This window comes from Anopheles maculipalpis, chromosome X (genome assembly GCF_943734695.1).
Source record: "Anopheles maculipalpis chromosome X, idAnoMacuDA_375_x, whole genome shotgun sequence".
In the NCBI taxonomy this organism is placed as follows: domain Eukaryota; kingdom Metazoa; phylum Arthropoda; class Insecta; order Diptera; family Culicidae; genus Anopheles; species Anopheles maculipalpis.
In genome coordinates this window covers 13,323,426-13,347,815 of record NC_064870.1, presented here as the reverse complement: position 1 = coordinate 13,347,815, position 24,390 = coordinate 13,323,426, and the positions used below count along the sequence as shown (strand labels likewise).

Below are 24,390 nucleotides of genomic sequence, written 5' to 3'. Positions count from 1 at the left end.
CGCGGTGTGGAGAGTGTCGAGCTGCACTGAAGTGATCTGTTTGGCAATAATTGAATCAGAGAAGCAGTATTTTGCCCCCCCCCCCCCCCACGAGGAGGCAAGCACCATTATTCAATCAAACGGGCAAACATACTACGAAGAAATGGTGTCCAGAGTGAGAGGAAGATGTTCAGGACAGCAGCCAGGCGATGGGGATCTACGCACGGATACTACAAATCGTGACCTGTGACCGAGTGGAGAGATGGTAAAAGCACTAGCCAAGAAGAAAATTGACAGCAGATTAGGACTGAAACGGTTTGAGGGAGTGTGTGTGTGTGTTCGTGAAAGGAAGAATGCGGAGGGAGGTTGGTTACACATTAATAAGATCAGAAGATTTCTCCTTGGCATAAAGATCTACTAGGTTACGCCGGCCGTTCAAAGGCTTACTAGACTTGACTTGATATGGCGTAGTTGGGTAGTCAGTCCTGACTACGGTGGAGCGCTCCGGGTGTCCGGATCGCTTCCAAGTCATTAAACAAGCGTCCAAATGTCTAACACAAATATATACTGTAAGCAGCTGTAATGTAACAAAGCAGCTGGCAGCGATGGACTGGTGGCCGAACTGTTCAAGACGGGTCCGGTTAGGTTTGCCGCTATCATACACCGATTGTTAGGATTTGGAACCAGAAAGAACTACCGGACTGTTCTGAATGCTGCCTATAAGATCATGTACCCGTATACGCTTCTAAACACATGCGCCCCTTGCTACAGATTTCATTGGCTGGATTTGTTGGAGGCAAATCGACAACCGTCCAAATCTTTACTCTACGGCGGATCCTCCAGAAATGCCGGATGTGCCTACTACGGACTCCACCAACTCCTGCGACTCCTGGTCCAAAAGACCTCAACAACATGCGAAATACGTCCGGAAGTCCTCTACGGGCACGAGTCCTGGACTAGGACTGTTGACTGAGGGCGCCAATGCGCTCGCCATTTTCGAACGGCGGATGCTAAGGAGTATCTTTGGCGGTGTGTGCAGGGAGCAGGGCGTGTTGCGAGGGAGAATGAACCACGAGCTAGCTGAGCTGTTTGGTGGAAGCCGGAACGATACGATCCATGCCCCACACGAGGCGTAGAGGAGCACAGCGTGTCCGTTGGCTGGATCCAGTCAAGTCAAACCTGTCGGTGATCGAAAGGCAGCCGTGGATAGAGTTAGAGCTGGATTTATGACCTGAAGAACATACCATTCACAACAGTACACCCACAAGCGTTTTAGAATGCTGCCATTTTATTAACGTAATTGAATGAAAGTTACAAAAAAACTTCGATAAATGGGCTGGCCGAACTATTTTACTGCCGAATTCTGATCCGTCCTAACACAACTGTATGTACTTGTACTTAAGAGAGAAATAATTTTCGAACATATTTCAAACGTAATTTTAGAGTAGCTTTTCCTAACCACGATTTAGGCTGCGATGTAAGCTTTGCAAGTTCTGCTAAGAATTAGTTTTTGTTTTTATCCTAAAATTGTAAAAAAAAACAACTTATTTTTGGTGCATCATATCTTTTCGATTGCTTCATCGCTTCTGTAATAATTTTGTAAGTTTTATGCATACTTAACATTCACGCTTAATATATAGATATATTTAAGGTTTTGCTTCCTATGTTGGTTACGCAATTGACACATAATTGAAATGAAACAGAATTTTTCGTTGGAAAATTATCCTTGAACGTGATAATTTAAAAGTTAAAATGAAAAAAAAACCGATAGAAAAACTGAATTTGTAAGACAATATGGCGATAAGCCGTAATAATATAGTGCAAATAATCTGAACCTGTAAGAACTGACGATTTAGAATGCATGAATTACGAGCGTGAACCAAGGAAGTACATGAATTGTGTTTTTTTGTGTGTAGATATTATTATTCCTACTACTCATCATAACCACACATGGGCTGGATCAGGATTAAAACAGGTAGGAGAAAGGAGGAGAGACACCTCAAGGTACACCTCAAGTAACAGAGGAGCAAAAGTTGAGTGGGAAGTCGCAGGAGATCTATTGCAGCTGCCAGGCCGACAGCGCTGTGATGCAATAACGGAGGACTGGGAGCGTACCAAGGTGGAACGATGAGTAGTAGCGTCTTAAAAAATAACGCGAATCGACTTGAGAAAGTGCTTGCCCGTTTTGTTGTCTTTTTGTCTTCAATTTCGGCAATTCGGCTACTTTGCGTCGATTCGCACGTGGTAATACTTATATGCATACGTTTAATGTTCGTTGTATAGGAGAATATGATACCATATGTCCCTAAACTTAATGCTAGTTTGCTGTGCTTCGCTACTGAACATGCATGGAGCGGTCTCCAAATTGTTGCCATATCCTTCACATGCGTTTTTGTGTGAGCGCTTAACCGTTTACGTATCCCTTCCTATGCTTGGAAGTCTTTGCCAAGTGGGCGAGCTAATTCATTTTGGATTATCTTTTGGGCGCATTTATCGATCTCTGCCAACAGATTTTTTATGTTGAAAAACATTGTACACTTGGGTCTGGGGATGTAAAAAAGAAATTTTAGCAAGAAAATATTGGGAGAATATGATCCGGAGAGCTGTCCTATTGCCGGGGTTGTTTGGATTGTAAAATGTGCAAGGGTGGGATCGACACTTTCTGTCTTTTTTTTTTCTTAAGATGCCTTACAAATGTACCAGATTATTGATCATATCGTACAAGTTCACTAGCTTTACCTTCACCCATAGTCCAATACGCAGCTCATGCTAAGGATGCCAATTTCAACCTGTTCGAGTCTATTCGCTGAAGCACCCGTTCGCGACACTGCGCCCTAAAATTAGTACGAGCAATACTCTCCCTGCACCGTTACATATACACTTAATATACATAATAATTGTTATCTACACACCACCGGAGCCTACACAACCGGGGCGGCCCGGAGGTGTAGGCGACAGCGGCGCCGGCCTTCGAACGACAGGACCGGGGTTTAAATCCCATCCGGATCCATCGTGAGGACTGACTGATCAACTACGTGGTATCGGTAGTCTAGAAAGCCATTTTCGTTGGCCGGCATATGACCTTTAGAGGTCGTTAAGTCAAGAAGAAGAAGAAGATACATATATACAAAAAAAAATGTCATCCTCACTGTGTATCCAATATGACTCGGGACTGTACAATTGAGTCAAATCTGTACCAAGTTTAAGGAGGGTTCAAAAATTGGACAAGTGATAAAACCAAAGGATTTGTTCACGAGTCCAAATTACATTTATTTAGAAATAGGCTGACTAGACGGAGTTGATGAAAAAAAATCAAAATGGGACATGGGGTATTTTTAAGGAAGTTCAGAATAATTTTAGGAGTGCAAGAGAGTTCATAATAATTTTAACTTTAGTTTTCCAAATATAACAAATCAATCGTACGAATACGAGCTGAAGGTTATTTTCTACGCTGAGCACGTAATTAGCTAAATTTGAAACATTTCGCTTATATACGGGCTGCGCCACTGCAAATACACCTCGATTACAGCTCGTTGATCGTTTATGACTTAACACATGCCTATTGCGAAACTCAAAAGGGAATATTTCAAAATCAAAAACAAAATTTTACCAGAATTTCAAAATATGGGAAAAATTGGGCATTTCAACGGATACGACGGGACATTAACTTTAGGGTTTTATGAAAAAATCAGGACTTTCCCGTTAAATACGGTACGTCTGAATATCTTAGTTACAACAGGACAGATCAAACCAGGTGGTAAGCATCTTGTCGACAATTATTAAAGCGAGTTGCTCTGTTGATGCCTAAATGACTCAAAAATTTTACAAGTTGAGCCTAGGCAATACTAGTTTCTACCGCACTGACTTCTGTGTTTTTTACGTCCTGAAGGACATAAACCACACCGAGCTTTGAAGTTAACGTAGAAGAGATAGACCAACACATGTGATCACTCAACTGTGTTACAGCAAAGCTCTTGAAGTCATATTAAGTTTAATGCTTATATCTAGGAAATACAGAGATACAAATATAGATGCCTTAATCTAACCTATGCCTTGCAGAGCAGCGTGAAGCATCCAATGGGTTTATTTACTCAAGGGGGTTTAAAACGAAAATAGTTTCGAAAATAGTTTAATTTTCGACACAGAAGAAGCTGCAACGGGCAGCAGACGAATTGAAGATGGGTTCAATTGCAGAACCTCACATTTACGGTGGCAATCGAAATGAAGAAGGTGCGTGTGGCTTAACACATTGATGAAACCCCAATATGCAGGAATCGGACGCCTCCTAAAAGGTGTCAAAGCGCAGAGCTAATGTTTATCTTTATCGCATTTTGGCGATATCAAAGAGGTAACAAAAAACAAAATTTCACTGAGAGGTACCACCACCTTAATCAAGGTGTGGAAAATGCGTCAAATTCATACAGTAGCTTCCCGAAGTTGACTATCGACCGTCACCGAGTGCTAGCTACTGTATACCGAGAGCAGGAGCATAATACTAAGTCCTGTTGGCGAAATTGAAAGAATTAAAACTTTAATAGCAAAAAAAAAGAAAAAAAATTACACCAAACGTCTACCAACGACCTATACTCAGGTATAGTGCAAAACAAAGGTATATAACCTGAAGGCAAGTCCATGGAAAGGCAGGTCACCACTAGGGACCCACGATAGTACAAAAACTGAAAATTCACTCTACAAGGCAGATGACTCTAGCGTAGTAAATTACACCAACAAAACAGATGACCTTAGCGATAGTCTTCGGGCTCATATCTTAAACCTAAAAGAAGCAGTAGCAGTTTATTACATGAGGAGAGTAAACGTAAACGTTCTTCTCAACATAGCAAAACAATACACTACTTCGATGAGAGCATAGAAGGCGAAGAAGTTAATCTTTACACCTTCCGCGTTTGCTTGTGTTGCTTGTCTGCATGTTATTCATGACCCAAGGCTGTACAATTGGAGTCAAAACAGCAGTAGCAAATGTCAGTTTTCTTGTGTTGACCTATCGCGTACTTCAGAGTATGGGTTACCGGTTCTGAAATTCCGTTGCTAGGTATGAGATGCACGTTTGCACACAACGTGTTGCCGTACTTATCTTAACTTACTTACAAATTAATTCTTATTCTATAAGAACATCAAAGAAATGACTAAACTATTATGTTGATATCAGTTGAAAACAGATACAAACATATACTTAGAATCCTATTAGCATGCTTCAAACATAGCGTAACGTTTAAATGACTCAAGACTGTACAATTGAGTCAAACAAACAATAGCTTTCAATATTTCACCTTTCATTATCCTGCGCATTACGTCCTTCAGGACTGTAGCCTTATAAGTTACCGGTTTTGAGGATAACATAGAAGAGATCGACCAAACTGTTGATCACTCTAACTGTGGTACCACAAACCTTCTTAAGCTAATGTTCGCCTTCAGTACGGACTTCACTTGCCGAGACACGAACGATGCTCACTCCATAATGAGCTGTTTCCCCTTTATAAAAATGGCCGCCTGCTCGGTATGCGAAACCAACGGCAGAATGGTGGGTATCCCATTTTATCGGAGGTTTTAAAAGCAAACAGCCGGCGAATTAGTTAAAAGCGAAGCAACTTATAATAGTGCGCTCACAACGAAACGCATCTTCGGTAACCGAAGTCCTAGGACTGAGGGCGATTGAATATTGAATGTGGCTAGGTAGCCAAATCCAACACTCAAGTAGTTATATTATGCTAAACATACTTCAGACCTTATTCACCTAATATGGCTTCATCTATTCGTGACCCGGGGCTGTACAAACAATTGGGTCAAAATATCAAAAGCTATTATACCTTTACAATGGAGTCAATTTGGAGAGGTGATAGAACCAATGTTTCTTCACTCAATTACATGATGTAGATTATAGATTGTATGTTAATATAGGTTAGCCAGGCATAGAAAAGATAGTTTCGGAGGTTAGTAGTAATGAACGGAAGTCAAGGTAAAGAGCACACTGTTAGTTTTTGAAGCATCCATTTATATTATTTACATTTAAGTCACTTTAACGAAATTCCAAAACATTTGAACACCTTCCACCCCCCCTCCCCCGCCCCCCAACATGCTGCAATTACCATCCAGAGGGAGACCATGCTTGAACAGTTTACTGAGGGTGGGTATTATGCCTTCCAAGATTGAGAAAAACAAAATTTGAACTATAAAACCTAGACCATTTCACGTAAGATTTGCGGAAACGTATGAAAACCCCTCAAACCTAGAGAGGCTTTCATGTAAAATTTGGAAAAAAAACCTACTGCTGCATGTAGCTCGGAATTTCGTGCTACATGTTTGCTGTATAAATTTTGTGTTGTTTTATGTGCCTCTTCAAGACACACATTCGGGACCAAATATGTTTAAAAAAAAAAGTTAGATAAAAAAAGAAAAAATATGCCAAAAGAAAAATGATCAAATTAGTGTTTCTGTGTGAGTGTTAAAGTACTGTATGAGCAAAATAAAGTGAAGAATTAGTAAGCTAAGAAGATTATGGAAAAGAAAAACTATTCCTGATGTTGCTAAATATTGTCGCCAATTCCTTTTGCATTGGTTAATTTGTTAATTTAGCAAGAGCATGCGAGAATCATCGTCAGGACCAATTCTTTAAAAGAAAAATTTACAACTAATAATAAAGCATGGGTGCCTCCAGCGTCGAACGATCCGGGTTTCGAACGATTCGACTAACAAGGAATGCATTTCCCATTGCATTAGATTATGTTTAGGTGGAGGTCGAGAACCATTGTATCTTTGAAGGATGATTCGAAATCGTTTTGCGAAAAATGCTCCCATGCGAGTAAGAGAAAACTTTTCTCTTAACAGCACTGGCGCATTCCTGCAACTTCGAAAAATTCAACTAAGACAAATGAAGTTCTCCTAAAAATAATTGCTTATAATAATGTAAAAACTACCGGGCGCATTTCTATGGTGCCGTGATTCTAACGGGTGGTTCAAGCGCTTTCAAAACTGGTATTGGAATCTCCAAAGCACAGGGACTGACTATTAGACTAAATGACAAAACTTATAAAATCTAATGAACTGTACGATATGCAAGACATAACATAAAAAGAAAAAAAAATCCTACAATTTTTTAGTCGTCCCACTTAATGCACCATTATCTTATGTTGATCATCATTGTGATCGAGTCTTCTCTGCCATTTTCATCAATCAAAGATGCGAATGCAGTCTTTATGGACCCAAAGCCTCTATGTATATTAGCCACTATTACGGGTTTTTTTCAATACAAAATCAAATACATAGTGCCTTAATACGCAAATTTTGTCAAAAATAGAGAAAAATGGTTATTCCTTATAACTAATAACTGTACACACCACAACGTGATCTTGAAAAACGAAATTCTCGCCCACTTTTTCCCTAACCTAGAACTTTGCACTCGACGCAATCATCCAGGGCCTCACCTAGGTCCTCCCTTACCCACCGCGCACACAACGCCGTGAAGAGATAGAGCTCAACAATGCACAATGTCCAGTATCGTAACAGCGGGCCTTCAAATCTGTCGTCCATAGACCCGCACACTGTAACGGTTGAATCCACGGCCGGAACGTGGCCGTTGCGAACCACCAAAATGGCTGGGTGGTTCTCGATAGTGGCCACTGTTACCACCACCACCACTGCCACCGCCGGCCCCGTTCGGCCCAACACCTCCACCGGATAGTATATGGCCAAAGTGTTTGCTGCCGCCGCCGCCACCGCCTGGTCCACCACCGCCACTTCCACCACCGACACCACCACCATCATGCATCTGGGACGACCCGGACGAGGAGGACCAACAGTTGGAACTGCCACCACCACCACCCCCACTGCCAACATTGCCACCCCCATTGCCACCGCTACTGCCGCTGGACGTGTTTTGCCAGTGGCCGCCGCCGCTACCACCGGAACCACCGCTTCCCCCATTAGAACTTCCTCCTCCTCCTCCTCCAACACCACCGGCACGTGCTCCCCGGTCGGGGAAGTTGCGGCCACGGCTACGATTGGTGCCGCGTATCGTGATGATATCGCGCGACAACTTATTATACCCGGTAGGTCCGGTCGGTTGTGCGCCGCACGTTTCCAGTGCCAGAAAATCATCCACATGCAGTGAGGGTGGCCGGGAAGTGTTTGGCGGTCGGGAACGGAACAGATCGCCCCGGGTGGTGGGTGTACGTGAAAAGCCACGGCCACGCAATGGCGTTGCTATTATTGTAATGGTTTGTACAAAAAAAAAAGACAAGAAAGTAAGAGAAAATATTAATACGTTTTTATAGTAGCGCTAACGGAGAACAGGCTTTTACAGTACCGAAAATTTTCTTCTCTGGCCGGCCGGTGCTTGGTTCAACTTCGACACGCCGAGTTCGGAAGCAGGGAGCCGTCGTTAGTCGGTCCCGGTTAGAGTGGGGCGATGCGGACAGATGCAGCAACCGTTTACAGTCCGCCGTTAGGTTCGTGTCACCGGACAGGCACACTTTGGCCAAATCCTGCAGGTCGCACGGGATCTGTTCCCGCTCCAGATCGTCGTCGGACGGCGTAAAACCAAGCCAATCGGTTGCCTTCAACTGTTCCTCGCAGTTCTCGGTCAGCAGGTAAACGCTTCGCGAACCGTACTGCGTTACGATTCCTTCCGCCTGTGGCAACGGATCGACCGTGACCGTGTTCCAGTCGATCGGTGTCGGGGCTGACTGCTTGGACGGGTCCACTCCTGGGACCGCTAGTGCCATCTGTATTTGTTGCAGCAGGAAGCTAAGATTATCACTCAAACTGTCCACTGTGTTCGTGGCTGATGGTGTACTACTTTCCATCGGTCCGCCGGTGGCGTCCGAGGAATCACCATCATTTAGCTCTACGTTCGAATCCTTCTTCGAATGCTCTTTAAAAAGTGCAATCAATTCTTCGACAAACGAAAGCATTGGTGAGAGCACCTCTTCCGCGCTGTCCTCGTACAGTGGCATCAGCTGACCGAGCTGTTCCAGTGGTAGTTTAATGGTGCGCCGTGGCAGATTCACACAACCGTCGGTTTCAAGCGCCACGAGCGATCGCCAGAATTCGGCTAGCAGTGCGAACAGTGCCCTGTACGTGTGCGGGCTTTCCTTTGCTTTGCGCCAAAACTTGTTCAATACGGCACACCATCCATCCCGTTTGCGCGTCATATTCGACATCAGTATGACGAAGGTGGTGCTGAAAGTGAGATAAATACAACGCAAATTAGTGAACTGGTGGAGCTTCCAAGATGGCAAGTTGAAGAAATTTACGAAAGTAATAAAGAGAACAGACCGATTAAACTTATGTTGGAAAATTAGGGGAAAAAAGCAACGGAACTGGCTCAAATTGCAAAAGGAAAGGAACGCGAACCTGGGATGCAAAAGAACCTATTTGGAAATTACAGGGTATCCCAGCAATTTTTTTTTATTCATATAGGGCGGCGAGGCCGTATTGCTATCCCAGCAATTTTTAATAAATAGAATAATCTCAACACGTTGTTTCTTAACTAGGATTTAAAAAAGGAATTATATGAATGAACAAATAATCCTCATGGCCCGCGACTTTTGATCATGTACATAATTTGGTGCTTTGCCTAAAAAGTTCGCTAATCCCTGTTGTAAATATATCTTTTACGATTATTCTAATGCTTTTCCTTTATAGACTAGGAAAACCCCTGTCAATAATAGCAGTAAAGAAAAAAAACTACTCACTCATGCTCAGTCAGCAACAGCATTGTGCGCAGTGCAGCGGTCAGCACACCGACGCTAATATCCGCACAGGACACGTTGACCGCACACGCACCACAGAACGTTTCAATGATGTCCTTCGGTGGCAGCGAGCATGCTAGCTGCAATGCCGGATCGATACTGTCGCCGAACATGAGCGCAATGTCCGCATCGAACAGGCTCTGGAACGTCAGATAGATGTGTTGTTGTGTTTGTTGGTGCGCCGGCGTTTGTCCTCCGTTGAGCAGCACGCCCATCAGCATGTCCATAATGCGTCCGGGTAGTATCGACAGGACGGAAATCTTGACCGACGCATGGCACACGAGCGTTGCGAGAAAGCTTACCAGCCGGGCATGGCTGGTGCTTGCCAAACCGCCCGGCAGCAGTGGTTCCTGCACGATAAGATCGGCTAACGATTTGGAGATCAGCAGCGTCATGTTCGGGGCAAGATCGGACAGCTGCAAACAGACGCGACTCAGCACGGCTAGCAACGGTGTGTAGCTTGACGTGCAGAGCGTTTGTATGAGCTCGCCGATCGCCGGACTCTGTGGGTGTAGATGAGCGGACCAGAGTTGCCGTTCCTGGATGAGCCGACCGAGCTCGGCGGGGAGCAACGGTTGCCGGCAGTGTATCGGTAACGGAAGCGGTAACAATTCTGACAGTACCAGCAACCCGGGCAGGAAGTAGTTAGGGCCAGCGAGTGTAAACCGTACCAGCTCGCCGACCATCTGCGTCCAGAGACTTTTGTGCACGTTGTTCGTGTCGAGCCCTTCCGGTGGGGTGGGTTGCGTGTACGCGAGCAGTATACGGACCGTTTCGCGCTGCACCTGGCGTGCATCGGGCCCTGCCGCCGATGTGATCGGGACACACTGCATCAGCGTGTACGTGCGCAACAGTGGTTCGATTAGCGTAAGATCCCGGAACTCAGTATTACGACACTCGATTAGATTGGTGACAAGTTTGCGCAGGATATAGACGAGCGGACAGAGCAGCTGGGTCAACAGGACGCCCTGTTGGCTTGCCAGGCTGGACGTGTGTATTGCGGGCTGATCAAAATGGTGCGTCAGCTTGTCGAGTATGCTCAGCAGCAGTACCTGCCCGTCGGCCGAGTAAAACTGGAGCAGCGTGTACTTGTACTTAAACTCCGCGTGCCCGCCCGGCTGCTCGTAATCGTCGTACGGCGGTATACCGAGCAGTCGTACCAACCGGAGTGCTGTGATTAGATCGCCCGGGAATGCTGTCACGTACTCGAGACTTCGTCGCATCAACTCCACCAGAGGGCCAATCTCGATGTACGCAAACAGATCGTGCAGCTCGAGCGGTTTCAAATAGACGGCAAGTTCGTGCAGAGTTGCACTAACGCTCGGCTCAAACTGTTCGTGCTGCTTGGCGAGGGCGAGCAATGCTGGCCCATGCTGGGCAAGGTAACCGACCGCTTCACCATGCCGCACGGTACAATCCACCAAATCGACGCAATAACCGACGATAGGGGATTTGTGCTTGGTAGCCGCTCCGATGGTCATTGGCCCTCCTTCATCCTTTCCGCCTGGCGACCGTTGCTCTCGCTCGATCCGTTCGAGCAGTATCGCCAGATTGTCGTCCATCGAGAGTACCTCCACCACGAACCGTCGTCCCGGACCGCACGCTAGCTCGTACAGGGCGTGCAAATTGTCCACCAAACGATCCCGCTCCTCCTCCAGCTCGTCGTTTCTTCTCGCGGCAGCTATTGCGCTGTCATTGCCGCGCGGTCCCACACAAGTGGCAGCGATTGCATCCAGATGGTAAATGGCCTTTACTTTGTACACCAACTCTACACCCAACAGGTGCGGCCGGGCTAGTTCGGTGATGGGCGTGTCACTCAACACCCCACCACCACATCCACCATTCGTTGCGGGCGGTAGCCGTTGGAAAAGCCAGCGTAATAGTAAATTCGTGCACGGCAGGCTGTCCACCAGGTAGCGAAGTTTCGGCATGCTTTTTAGCATGCACGCGAGCAGATTGTATATCAGCTCGCACAGTGCTGGCGGCGTGATCGGAAGATCGAGCAGGAGGACCATCGATTCCACCAAACGATGTATTTTGAAAAATTGCACCACCGTGCGGCTTACGTTAAGGGATGATGAGATGTCCTTGTGTATCTCGAACTTGGCCGACACCGGTAGGAAGCGTTTTGGTTGCGCTAGCGAGACTTCGTGTAACGAGATCGCACCCGTCAGCTCCGTCAGCGAACTACGCAACAGTTCGAGCAAATCGTGATCAGTTTGCTTCTTCTCCTCCTTACCCTCGCTTTTTGAGACGACCGCACGCAGGTACAGCTCCTCCACGGTACTGCGAATAAGCTCCAGATTTTCGTACAGCGAAATTTTCCGCAACAAAGACTTAAGCGCAAAGCTTAACCGTGTCGAAGGATTCTCCTGCAGCAGATCGAGCAGCAGCTGGTACCCGTTGTACGACGGCGAAAGGAAGTGATGGACCGCTTTGCGTGTATCGAGACAGGCGTAAATTGTGCGCACTATCATGAGCTTGATCGAAAGTGCCATGTGCGGTTGCGAGTAGAGGCCGAGCAGCCGATCGAACAGCTTGAAATGGTCTCGGGTGTGCAGTAGCAGCCCGATGAAGGATTCGTGCGGTCCAAGATATTCTGCCAACCGGATGCCACTCTTCATGTGGCGTAATTTGAATGCCGGTTGCGGTTGGACCATCGCACGCTGGAAGTCTAAGCCGATGCAGACACAGTTAACGAGCCGATCGGTAACACCTACCCAACCGGACTGTATCCAACGATCGAGTTGCTGATGGATGGCGTCCCGTACGTCATCTTTCGAGAGGAGTTGACCTAACAGGTGCACGAGCTGTTCCGCGTAATCGACGAACCGTTCCTTCCATTCGGCGGATTCCTGCTCGAATGAAGTGGTCGCCTCGCGGCCGTACCGTTCCTGAGCAAGTAGCTGCTCAAATTGGCGTACCAATTTCTGTTCGCCGTGACCCAGATAGTGTACCAGCTCACCGGTACGGCCTGGCGGTGCGTAACGATCCAGCGTTGTGCTGAACGGGTCAAAGGGTTTTACCGCTGGCTCATCGATCGGGTCGTATCCGGGCGTTCCAATTGTGCTGCCTTCCGGCTCAAAGTCGAAGTCTTCCGGAATTTCTTCATCGCTCAAAATCGGTTCGAACTGTTCCGTTACGGAGATGGCATCGTCGTCCGGTGCGGTGGTGAACGTGATTGTCGTCGGTGATGCAACGGGCGTTAGCGTAACAGCAGGTGGTAGATGCACCGGGGGTGGTGGGGAAGAAATAACACGTTCCGGTTGATGCTGCTGCTGTTGGTGGTGATGGTGTTGGTGGCGGTGGTGGTGGTGATGGTGATGATGGGAAGAATGTTGGTGCGAGTGACCGTGTTGGTAGTGATGATGCGAATGTGAATGATGGTGTGAGTGGGACAAACCGCGATTGGAGGAAGAGGATGTTGGATGTTGCTTCACCGATTGGGGCGGTTGCTGCTGTTGCTGCTGCATGCGGGGTGGCTCAATCGATGGCTCCATCATGAGGATACTGCCACGCTGCTTTCCACCGTACTTGGCACCGTTCGTCCGGTGGAAGCTTCCGTCCATGTCGATATCGTCGTCGAGTTCTACATCCTCCACGTCATCCACATCGTCGACCACCTCCTCCTCTTCCTCCTCATCCTCATCTTCCTCATCCTCTTCCTCCTCCTCCGGTGATGATTCATTCCGATCGGGTGAACGTGGCCGGCGTGGTGAATCGATGGGCGAACGGGGCCGGATCGTATGCCTCCGGTCCTCCTTCTCCATCCGCTCGAACGATGGTTCACGACGCATTCGTTCGAACGAACCACTTCGGAGCCGGCGTGATGTGCGATGCCCCACCGAACCCGATGATGTAGCGACCGATGGTGTTGGTGGTGGCAGTGGCGGGTGGGACGGAGGTTGCACCGGTTGCTCCACATAATCCGGACTGTGTGACCATTGGTCGCGTTGTTGCTTTGGTCCGTAATCCTTGCAGAGACTTGGCGAACGGGAAGAAAAATCTTCCCGGCTGCTGTGCCGCCTGGGCCGGGGTGAACGTTCGTAGGCGTACGGTGGTGCCACCGGTTCTACTGGTCTCCCCGAAGGTAAGCATACCTTAGGACGCTTTTCCGGTATCGATAGCTCACAATCACCGGGAAGGATTTTACCCGCCTCCAGTGGTTCGTAGATCGGTTCCGGTGGACTCGCCGCACTCGCCGGTAGCGGTGGATGGGCGATAACGGCCGCAGCTGCTGCCGCTACCCGTCTCGCGTACGGTCTCGGATCCTTCGGTGCATCCTCACTGTCATCCTCCGGGTACTCCTTCTGCACAAACACCGTCTCGGCCGGGTGTGTCGTTACCAAACCCGGCATCGGAGGTTCCTGTATCCAATCGCCCCCACCACATGTCGGTTCTGCAATCCCTCCACCACCTCCGCCATGATGATGCAGATGGTGATGGTGTAGATGGTGATGGTGGTGCAGCAAATGCTGATGATGGTGGTGATCTGGCACCACCAGCAGCTGCTCGGTCGGTTGGGGCGTTGTTTCGCGCGGTGACACAATCGGTTCGGCAATGTTTGTCGTCAGTATGCCGTACACGGCAAGCGTCATCGTGGTGTACCAACCCTTCAGCACCAGCCCATCGGTCGGGATGCGACGCACAAACTCGTCTCCCTGTCCCGTGCCCGGCCCGCCGGCGCCACCGCCGCCGCCGCATTGCAGGTGGATGCAATTGTTTTGATTGTACTCGAGCTCACCGAGACTCTCGAAGATCGGTGCGCCCGGTTTGCCGAGATCGTTCACGTACAGCTGTATGTGGAAGGTGGACGGGTTGGTAGCGCCCAACCGTACACCGCCCGGAAAGTCGGCATGGACTCGTGCGCCGAGCGGGATGATGCGCACCTCAGTAATATAGACCGGTTTCGGGAACTGCACCAGATCCAGATTTTGCTAAAAGCAAGAAGAATAATCATTAAACCTCATTTAGGCATATATTTTGTTTCCCTGCGTGTTCTTCACTTTTATAACATAAGTTCAAAACTCCCAAACAAAAGTATGTTACAGGTTTTTCAAGGATTCAATCTGGAAGGTGTTGATGTCGGATGTTGTCGTTGGATCGTTCCGCAGGGTTGTAGAATTACACATTTACCACCCTAGTGTCCATAGCTCAGGCAACTGTTTGGGGCGCCTAAACGATTTACAGCACCGCACCAGCAGCAAACGTGTGATTCTACAAAAATATCGAAAAAATTGACTACAACAGCTAGATTTTACACCTCACCGATTGGTCAATATATTTGCACACATTGATACCTTGGTGAACTTGTTCATTATGTCCTGAAAGCTCTGTACCTTTCAAAGCGTTTTTCGCTGGCAGATTATCTGAACCGTTTTTCATATCAAAATAATTTGAGTCATAGGAACTATTTGTTTATTTATTATTAAGTATGACGGCGCGTTGCCATATTTTCAGCCACAGCAACTAAATTAAATCATAAAAGACAGTCAGTTATGTATTTGTGAGTCTGTGCCGGTGGCGGATGGAACGGAAAACGATCTGGGCTTGCCATAGTATGCCACCGAGGTGGTATCACCGGTATCGGTACACCTAAAAGGACACTTTTAGATGTTTAACCCCTCATAAGGACTTCTAGTATGCATTTACAGATCGCAGAATGTAAGTTTCGCGACTGAAGAAACTAAATATTGGGCGAAATTAACATCGAGCCCACCACTACCACACCACCACAGGGTTTTTGCGATGCAAATTTGCATTAATAATACTTTAACAGGCAGATTGTGTCAATAAGTCCCCCTGACAAGACAAAGGAACTGGAAAGGTACATAAAAGGAAGCAAGGGAAAGGAAGTCCCGGTGAATCAGTGTTGCCGAGAAGGAAACTAACCAATAACCAGAGATGGAATTTTGTCCTTCGAGAAACTAAGGTTTCCAAGCCCCCAGTTAGTAGGCAACGGAAAGAATATGAAGGGATGGGGGGAGGATTGGCCGTAAATGTGTCGAAACGCAGCTCTAGAAATGGCTCGGACAACCGCTACAACTGTCTGTTGGGGATTTTACCAAACTGCCATAAAATAATAAATAAAAACCAGTTTCGACGCCAAGCTCGCACAAGCCAACCATTTTGTTAACGACGACGCGTTGGTTAAGATTTTTATTGCTTTTCAGCGGATACACGCGGCGTCAGCATTTCATGCATAAACCGCCCCCCCCCCCCCCCCTGTCCTTCCCTCTTCCGACCTAAACCCTTCGTTCAGTTCTCGAAGCAGCAAAAGGGGGTAGAGTTTGAGTTGTTGTGGTGATAGTTGTTGTTTGGACGCCATTTTAACCGCTGAATGCTTTGCGTTGGTGGATGTGTCATAATGGAAAAGTTGATGGATGTGAACGGCGTCATGGAGATGAGCTGACGAATGACCTTGCATAGCACTGAATCTGATTCATATTTAAATACTTTTAACACGACAACTCACTTTGTGCTTCAAACGAAAGAAGCTTCTGGTCAACTTGTTCTGTTATTGGTCAACTGTTCAGCTATTTGCTATGTATTTCAGGCTCCGTACCGGCAAACCTTTCACTGTAAAGCGTCGTTCCCCTTTTTCTCCATTTGCGACGCATTTTAACGCCGTGCTTTGCATGTGTGTGTAAAGATATCTCATACTGGAGCGGGTTGATGGATGTGGTGGCATCAGGGAGTGTTTGCCAAGAATTCTAGGCTTGAAACCGACATACATTTAGCCGCAAAATCAAAACCCCGTTTCCGGTGTTTACTTCTACGACACACACCATTCTACACCGTGCGTTAGCATGTATGTAAGAGCAAATCTTTTACTGGAACGAATTGATTGATGCGGTGGCATCATGCAGTTGACCTAAACGAATACGAACTTGCATTTCCTACGATCGAAGATGTTTCGTACATTAAACTACAGCAGTTCCTAACAAACCGTTTTGCCTATTAACCATAAATTCAATGCTTTTAATGCCGGCAAACAAAGCCATCTTCTGTACTGTTCTGTAATGTAGCTACACCTTTCTTTGACAGTGTGCGTGCATGTATGCGTGAGGAAGCCATTTGGCCACACACTGCGACGACAGCTCTGGAGAACCATTCTGTTACACCGTTAAGCTTTCAGCCCATAACTTACGTTAAAAGGTTGGTTTTTTCTTGCTTACCTCGTACGTGTCGTGCGAAAATGTGTCGAAGAACAACAGTTCCGGTAGTTCGACCTCCATCTTTGCGCTGTGCATATGCAGACGCCCTAGCCAATTACACACACACACACGCGCATATAGTGCGATGGAGGAGGGTTCTCCGCATTCGCTAGGCAAAAAAAAAACGGGCACAACCGTCGGTGAGCACAAACAATTTTACACCAACGCACAGTTAATTTGGATGAGATTATTTCCACTAAACTTGCTTATTTTATTAACGCTGGTCCCGTTAATCGGGAACGCAGTCACGGGCTTGGGACGCCGACCTGATTCACGTCCAGGAAGTGAATGGTGACAGCAGCGCTATCGGTACGTCGGGTTGAAAATATTTACATACCAAGGAGAATAGAGTGCAGATGTGACAGATGAAATAAAATAAATATTATGGTACGCTTATGCGTTACAAATGAATACTGGTGAAATGTTTCCGATATTTTCGTGAATTATTTCACATTTGTAAATTAATGTTAATTTTAACATTTTTTTACCTTAATAATATTTTAAAATAATTTTTACACCCGGTATCTAGCTTGCTTTCACCTGCGAAGTGTATCTTTTAAACTTCGTTTCAATAATCAAAAATAAACCTTTACTCTTGCAGTCAACTACATCCGGGTAGGTCGTAAATTTTGTATGGGAGTTTGCATTTTCCCAGATAAGAAAGCTAATAACTTTTGATCTGCTAGTCGTATTTGCATGAGCATTTCAAGAACGATGAGGCTATTTGTTGTCTAACTGTTTAACTGTAAAAGTTAGCTGAGAATTTAATCAAATCTCCTTCTGTTTATTTTTTATTGTCAAAGCTTGTAATTTCTTCTATAGTTACAGCAGCTTATCAAGCGCTCCAAACATACTTTTTGTATGAAAATATGTATTTTCCGTTTTATAGATCCTTTATTTTTTATTACGTATATTTGAAAAGTAAACAATAAATATAAATAAGTATGCGTAGTCTTGTTTAAAAATTAAGTTATCAATTTATACAGACAATAAAAATAGGCACAGAGTGCCGAACAATTATTGTCAAGACTCTGGTGATTAAATTCACAAATAATTCAAATAATGGCCTATAACACACTTTTGTATAATTCAAGAATTACATAGGCACACGTAACTGAAGACTGGTAAAACATTTTTACCCATATCCGTATCCAATTACGCATTGAATCTCTACTAAAACAAGGTCCCCGTGCAAAAATTGATTATTCAGTTGTGAATTAAAGCAACTGATCACCAAGGAATAGATTAGTCATTCAAAAAACCAAAAACAAGGGAGAGTTTTAATGCAAAATTTTAATATAATATGATCATTATGAGATATATTATGAAAAGTCATATACTTATTACCCTATATTGCACAATAAAAGCATTATATAAGAAAGTTGTACGTCTGATTTATAGAAAATAAATAAGTTTTACACAACAAAATTAGCTAATTTTCAAATAAAACTCCAGGTCAGCGAACAATTGCTTATCTTAAATGCAAGGAGATTTAAATAAAATTGCTTTAGAAGAAAAAAATAATTTTGAAGAAGAATTTTTAAAATTCTTCACTTAATTTTTTCACTTATCATTCCACTTTCTTAAAATTTCATGCAAATACGTCGTGCAGATTAAAAGATAAAAGCATTATAATACGACAAAATACAAACACCCGTACAAAATATATGACCTATCTGACCTAAAATTTTTTTTAAATACAAAACTTTGCTTTATCGCTATATGATAGAAAAAAATGTTTTTCTAGGCATTCCAAAAGTTTCAACCTGATAGTTCCATTATATTACATGTTATTGAAAAATAAGAAATGCAAAACGTAACAGGGTAGTTGGTCATTGAAATGATGGATAAATTACGTTTACGTCTCAAATTAACTAATTAACCAATCATTCAAAAAAAAAAAGATACAATAATTGCATGTTAGTATGCTTTTCAGGTTTCAATTTTAACATTTATTAGTACTCCTTCGGAGAAGTTGTTTACTTTGCTTGATTTAATTGTATCACATTTCATACACGTATATATATTTTTTTTGTTTTGTTTATTTCTTTGCATTTCTCTCGAACAATGTTTTGCTAGGTTTTTACTATTGTTTTGAGTAAATTCATACGATACATTCCTCTTGGTTGCACGCCTCACTTTATATAGTCTAGACTAGAAATGGAAAACCTTTCACTTCGGTAGCGCGACGCCGACCGTAAACCGATTTGAGCAACGGATACGTGTCCCACACCAAACAACAAAACAAAAAAGCCAAAGTTATGTCAAGTAATGATATCTTTTTTTTTTTAAAGCTGAATTTTGGCTACGAAATATGGTAGGATACTTCCATCCGTGTCAAATTGCCAGCTGAGTATCGGCAGCAGCGCTACGCGCGTAATACCGAGCCATTAAATAATAGATTAAATCTTATTAACACACACACACACACACGCACAAAATAATATCCTTCAGCAAAGGGCAAACAAAAAAAAAACGGTCTGCTTTGTGGTTTCGTAATAATATTTTCAAAAGGAAATATTTTTTGTTTTTTGTTCCCTGCTATTCGATGTAGTTGATGCCTAGATAAATTAATGTAAAACTGGTAAGATAAGTTAATTCGTAATTGGTAAACACCTTCACTATCCGTCTTTGTTTGGTGGACAAACTAAATCTCAAAAACTCAAGTAAAATAATTATAAAAAAAAACCAGCACTCTGCTGACGCCCTACTCGGGATGGCAACGGGGTCTGTAAACAGTTATACCGTACAGCGAAAAAACAAAACGTTGGATATTGAATTTCCAAAACAAATTCCTCAACACCCTCACCCCCCCCCCTCCCCCTTTTCACCATTCTTCTTCCCTTCCTTTTTTAATCCCTGAAAAAAAAACATCTCATCGTGCTCATAAGTTGTTCAGTTCCTCTGAGTTGAGCATTTCAAAATCGCTATCCTCGTCCGCATCGCTTGATTCGATATCTACCTCTTCCGTTAGCTGTACCGTTTGCCCCCGTAGAGCCTGTATCGTGCTACTAATCGAGGCAACCAGAGGATTCCGTTGATCGAAACCACCGGACGGAAGCTGCTGTGACTGCTGCTGCAGGGTTCCTCCTTCCAGCAAACGTTTGCACATCGCGTCCATCAGGACATTACTTGCTATGCTGGTCGCGCTCATCATCATGTCCGGCTGTTGCTGTTGTGGCCTGCGTCGACTCACACCATCGCCGTCATCCGCAAAGCTTAGGCCCCGTGACATGTTGTCATCCGAGTCGGAGGAACTGTTCGCATTAAAATGGCTACTTTTGAACTCGATCGGTTTCTCGGCCCCGTGCTTCGTGTGTAACCGACTGGAACCCGTCTTCCTTGCGACCGGACTCTCAAGAAAGTACCGTTCGTCGCTGCTCGAACCGCTCAGTTCGGCTGATTCGAAATCGTTGCTGCTCGCTTCCGGTATGAGCGTCTTCAGGAAGAGTTCTTCATCCTCTTCCGCATTGCTTCTGCTAACCGCACTGGATGTGGTACCCTCTGCCAACGGCATTGTGTCCGCACCCTGCTCACCTACCTCCTGCAAAAGCACACGACTCACCTCCGTCAGTTCCGGTACAAATTCGTCAATTTCCTGTTCGGTGATCGTGTCGCGCAAACCTACGATGAAACAAATTTCATAAAACATACACCATAAGCGGACTGTACTGTTTCATTTTGTAAAAATGTTTTTTTTTTATGTTAATACACTTACTTGGTAGATTGCTGAACGTGCTTGTACCGCCAAACTGCCATCGATCCCAGTACACTAGCAAACCGGCGATTGCTAGGGACAGCCACAGCGGTACCACGTTCCAAACTAGGTAGACAAGGGTTAGCACGCCTGCCACACTGCCAACCACCATACTGATCGGACGTGTCGTTCGCAGCGCCCATATCTGGCCACAAATCTCGCCTAGTGGAGATGTTTTTAACGATGGACACGGTTCGATCGCTGAGCGATGCCAGAGAAATCCAATCGCAATCACAAACAGAATGCTGAATGGGCGAAATTCGGGCCTACGGTTGGGGGATGGGAAAAAGGAAACAGAGTTCAGTCAGCTAACAGTTTAGTGATGAAATAAATAAATAAATATTGTGAAACAGTGCCTCGAGTCTTGCTAATGGGTTTTAGAGAGAATCGAGCGGATTTGTAATATAAACAACGCAGTGCATTATCTACCGCATATACAATAAGCGAGATACGCTGTAGAACTTGAGTCATTCGGTGTCGAAACTTGCTTACAAAGTCTCTAATACTGCTACTAAAGAATCGATTTGTCCGATCCGTAGTAGAGCTTATAGCAGATTGATTCATAAAATCTATAGCACGCCATAAGTTTTTTAAGAATCCGGGCCAAGTTTGCCACGATTGTAAAGGAAAGGCAGAGGCGGATCTTCCGCTAAGCGTACTGAGCGGGGCCCCGAGCTGAAGCCCAAAATCGAATTGGTTGTTGTAACTGTTAGATAAACTGTTACAAGGAATAACTTTTTAGGTTTTTGTTATTATTTTGGAAAAAAAACATGTCAACTTTGAAGATTCATAACTTGTAAAAAAACTTCGAATTGAGGCAGCTTATTAAATTTAATAGTAAGAAGAAAGATAACTAAACTTTCACCAGAAAATTTCATTAATATTGGATGACTTACAACAAAACTATAAGCCTCCAAAGTTGCTGGCTACCCGTGATGCCCGGTTGCCAGGAATATGAAAGGAAAGGCCACAGAAAAACATTACAGGCCAGATGAAAGTGGATAGAAATTTCCCAGGCAACTTAACTATCACTAACCAAGATGGTGTCAAGAAGACAGGTTTGTCTTTTTTTTATAGGAGAATTAGAGAGGGCCTAGTTCAAGAGGTCTCGCACAACACTGATCCATGCAGGGATTGATGTACGGATAGGTGATCGTAATTTCGCGAGCCTTACAAAACTTCACCGATCTCTTTTCGAAAGTATCCTCGTAAGTAGGACAAGCTACCAGTACAATCAAGCGATGGAAACCTGGAAATGTTTAGGCCAAGCGCGCAGCACGATGTATATGGCCAAAAGAGGACAAAGTGGGCGATCCAAATTAACGCAGTGTTGATGATGATCCGCAACTACGACAACAATAAATGCAATGTCACGGATTAAGATCAGTCGGCCCTACTTACCAGAGCATGTGCAGTACGTAGATGAGTGCCATCGGGCTGGCGATGCATCTAGCTTTAAACCACGCGATGGTTCGCTGCATCCCAGAGGACAGTTTGGCCATCCTTTCCCTTAACATCTGCATGCTGCAAACACAAAAAGAAACAACCCAAAACGTAAAAGGTGTTAAACATCTGTTAACCGCATAAACCTGCTATATTTGGAATATCTTGGTTTGATTGGTCGACTCGGTTCGATTCGGTGCCGATAAAATACGTGGGATATAGAAAGACAAAGACAAAGGGCACTATTTGGGCACAAAACGTGTTGACGCATTTCGAGCACAACCGGGACTTGCGTTGTTGTCCGTTTGCGACGCACATGATGCGACGTTTGCAGCGCTTTTCCTGTTCACCCGATTCCCCGCTGTGTGCCCGGTGCCCGCCCACCGCAGGCAGGACACGCGATATGGCGCACGGTAACGGGTGGACGTTCGGTTTCCGCCTTAGTCATCTTCCCGCATTGGCAGGCGAGCGGATGAGGATGTTTGCAAACTCTGCGAAACGCGCAAAAATCTTCCTCGCGGGTTTAAAAATAACTAAACCGCGTTGCGCGTTTTCCGCCAGCCTGTTTTGACCCATTTTTACGTAGACCGTTGTTTTTTTGTCGGTGCAATTTGGCCCTGCTGCTGATGCTGCTAGTAGCAGGGCCGAACACAACAAAGCCAACCGCCTAAGGGGAAATTTCTTAAGTGGAATGGGTGGTTGGTTGTCCGGTTGCTTGTCCGGTGCAGACCTTGTACGAGTTGTCGCAGTTCGAAACCGTTTTGATCTGTCCAAGTTTTAATTGGAATGGTCCATAAATTCTGGGCCAAACGAGCACACGCGCGTGTGTGTGTGAGGGGGTAATATTATTAGTCACATTTGGTACGCAATTTGTGCCACACTTTCGTGGGGAAAAACCTTGTCTGCTTGTGCGACTTGTTTTGAACGGATCGTTACAGTACTTTTTTATCTTAACTCTTCAACGCACCTCTACCCTTTCCCTCCCTAGTCCACATCCCTTCCAACTAAGGCACCAAATGTTGACCGTGTTGTTTCTGGTGGACATGTACACGCGTGCCTTTCTAATTCGCAACGCATTTTATCTGCGTACTGCGCGTACATGTTGGGCCACCACCCCCAAGAACTGTTTCTCTCGAAACACACCCACAACGCGCGCACACACACACACGAGCACACACAGTCAACACCCGATGGCATTGGCCTTGATTCACGTTGCGAAACGTAATTTCTTGTTTACCAACTTCGCGTTATCAGCTCACGCGCTGGAACTGCACGGGTGGGTGGAAGGTTCGGAACAGTTATTGAGTAACTTCACATCTAACCATCTCTTCCCCCCTTACCCGCAGATTGTATGAGGGAGAAGAGGATGTGCAAAAAGCAAACAGAAAGCGAAACGTATCGAGCGAGGCGGAAGAAGAATCAGGAGGGAAAAGCAGAAACAGCAGGGAAAAAGGTCACCGTCGAACCCTTCTCCCTTTAGGGGGTTTCCCTTAAAAAAAACGAACAACACAGTATGGTAGAGTTATTTACCTTCTCACAGACGTTGTGACCAGCACGGACGGTTCCGATTCCTGTGCTATGCCTTCCTTCCGGAATTATGCCACCAATGGTTTGTGTTGTTTTGGTTGATCGTGCACACGGCAAAATGGCGCTAAAGGGCCTTTTGTTGATGTGACCTTATGGTAGAGGGCTGTTTTTTTTCTTTTTTCTCTCCCTCCTTTCGCACGGAAACCGGAAGCAAAAACCCCTCGGGGGCAAGATTGTTTTTAGTGTTGTTTCGCCTGCTGTACCAGCGGAGTACTTCAAAGTCAACTGAACGAGAGCTGCTCGGCCATGGGTAGGTTTTGTCCGTTCGTTTGCATTTGCTTTTTTTTCCTTTCTTCGTTTCGGGTGAACTAGAAAGGGTGACAGAATGTGACAGATATGTGACAGAACGCAGACCAAAGTGTATAGAGATAGACGGTACAAAGTTAATATTAGGACGTTTCTAGTCAGTATTTAATTTAATTTTTGCCTTTTAAAAAATGAGTATTTTTGTAATAAATGGAAATAATCGGTTCGATTTTATACTGCTTTCCAGAGCTCGTTTGTAGTGCATTTTTTTGCAAGATATGTTTCAGCTATTTTCTTGAAATATTTCAAAACAGCATCCCTGCACGACCTCACCGTAACATTGATTACATGATGCTGCGTTTCCACGTAGGAAATAGTGCTGTAAAGTTTTGAG

At 45.2% G+C, this 24,390-nt stretch overlaps 2 protein-coding genes across 2 annotated transcripts; both read right to left on the bottom strand.

Moving 5' to 3' along the window:
* Positions 1-7,506: 7,506 nt before the first annotated feature.
* Positions 7,507-17,009, bottom strand: LOC126560444 (protein virilizer). The gene is made up of 4 exons (XM_050216437.1): positions 16,925-17,009; positions 9,690-14,683; positions 8,300-9,174; positions 7,507-8,196 (listed from the first exon to the last, which is right to left on the bottom strand). The coding sequence occupies exons 1-4, from the start codon at positions 16,997-16,999 to the stop codon at positions 7,508-7,510; spliced, it is 6,633 nt and encodes a 2,210-aa protein (XP_050072394.1). The 5' UTR covers positions 17,000-17,009; the 3' UTR covers position 7,507.
* A 2,822-nt stretch (positions 17,010-19,831) lies between these two features.
* On the bottom strand, positions 19,832-22,243 carry LOC126558419 (uncharacterized). The gene is made up of 3 exons (XM_050214435.1): positions 22,122-22,243; positions 20,682-20,986; positions 19,832-20,587 (listed from the first exon to the last, which is right to left on the bottom strand). The coding sequence occupies exons 1-3, from the start codon at positions 22,241-22,243 to the stop codon at positions 19,848-19,850; spliced, it is 1,167 nt and encodes a 388-aa protein (XP_050070392.1). The 3' UTR covers positions 19,832-19,847.
* Between the last annotated feature and the right edge of the window lie 2,147 nt (positions 22,244-24,390).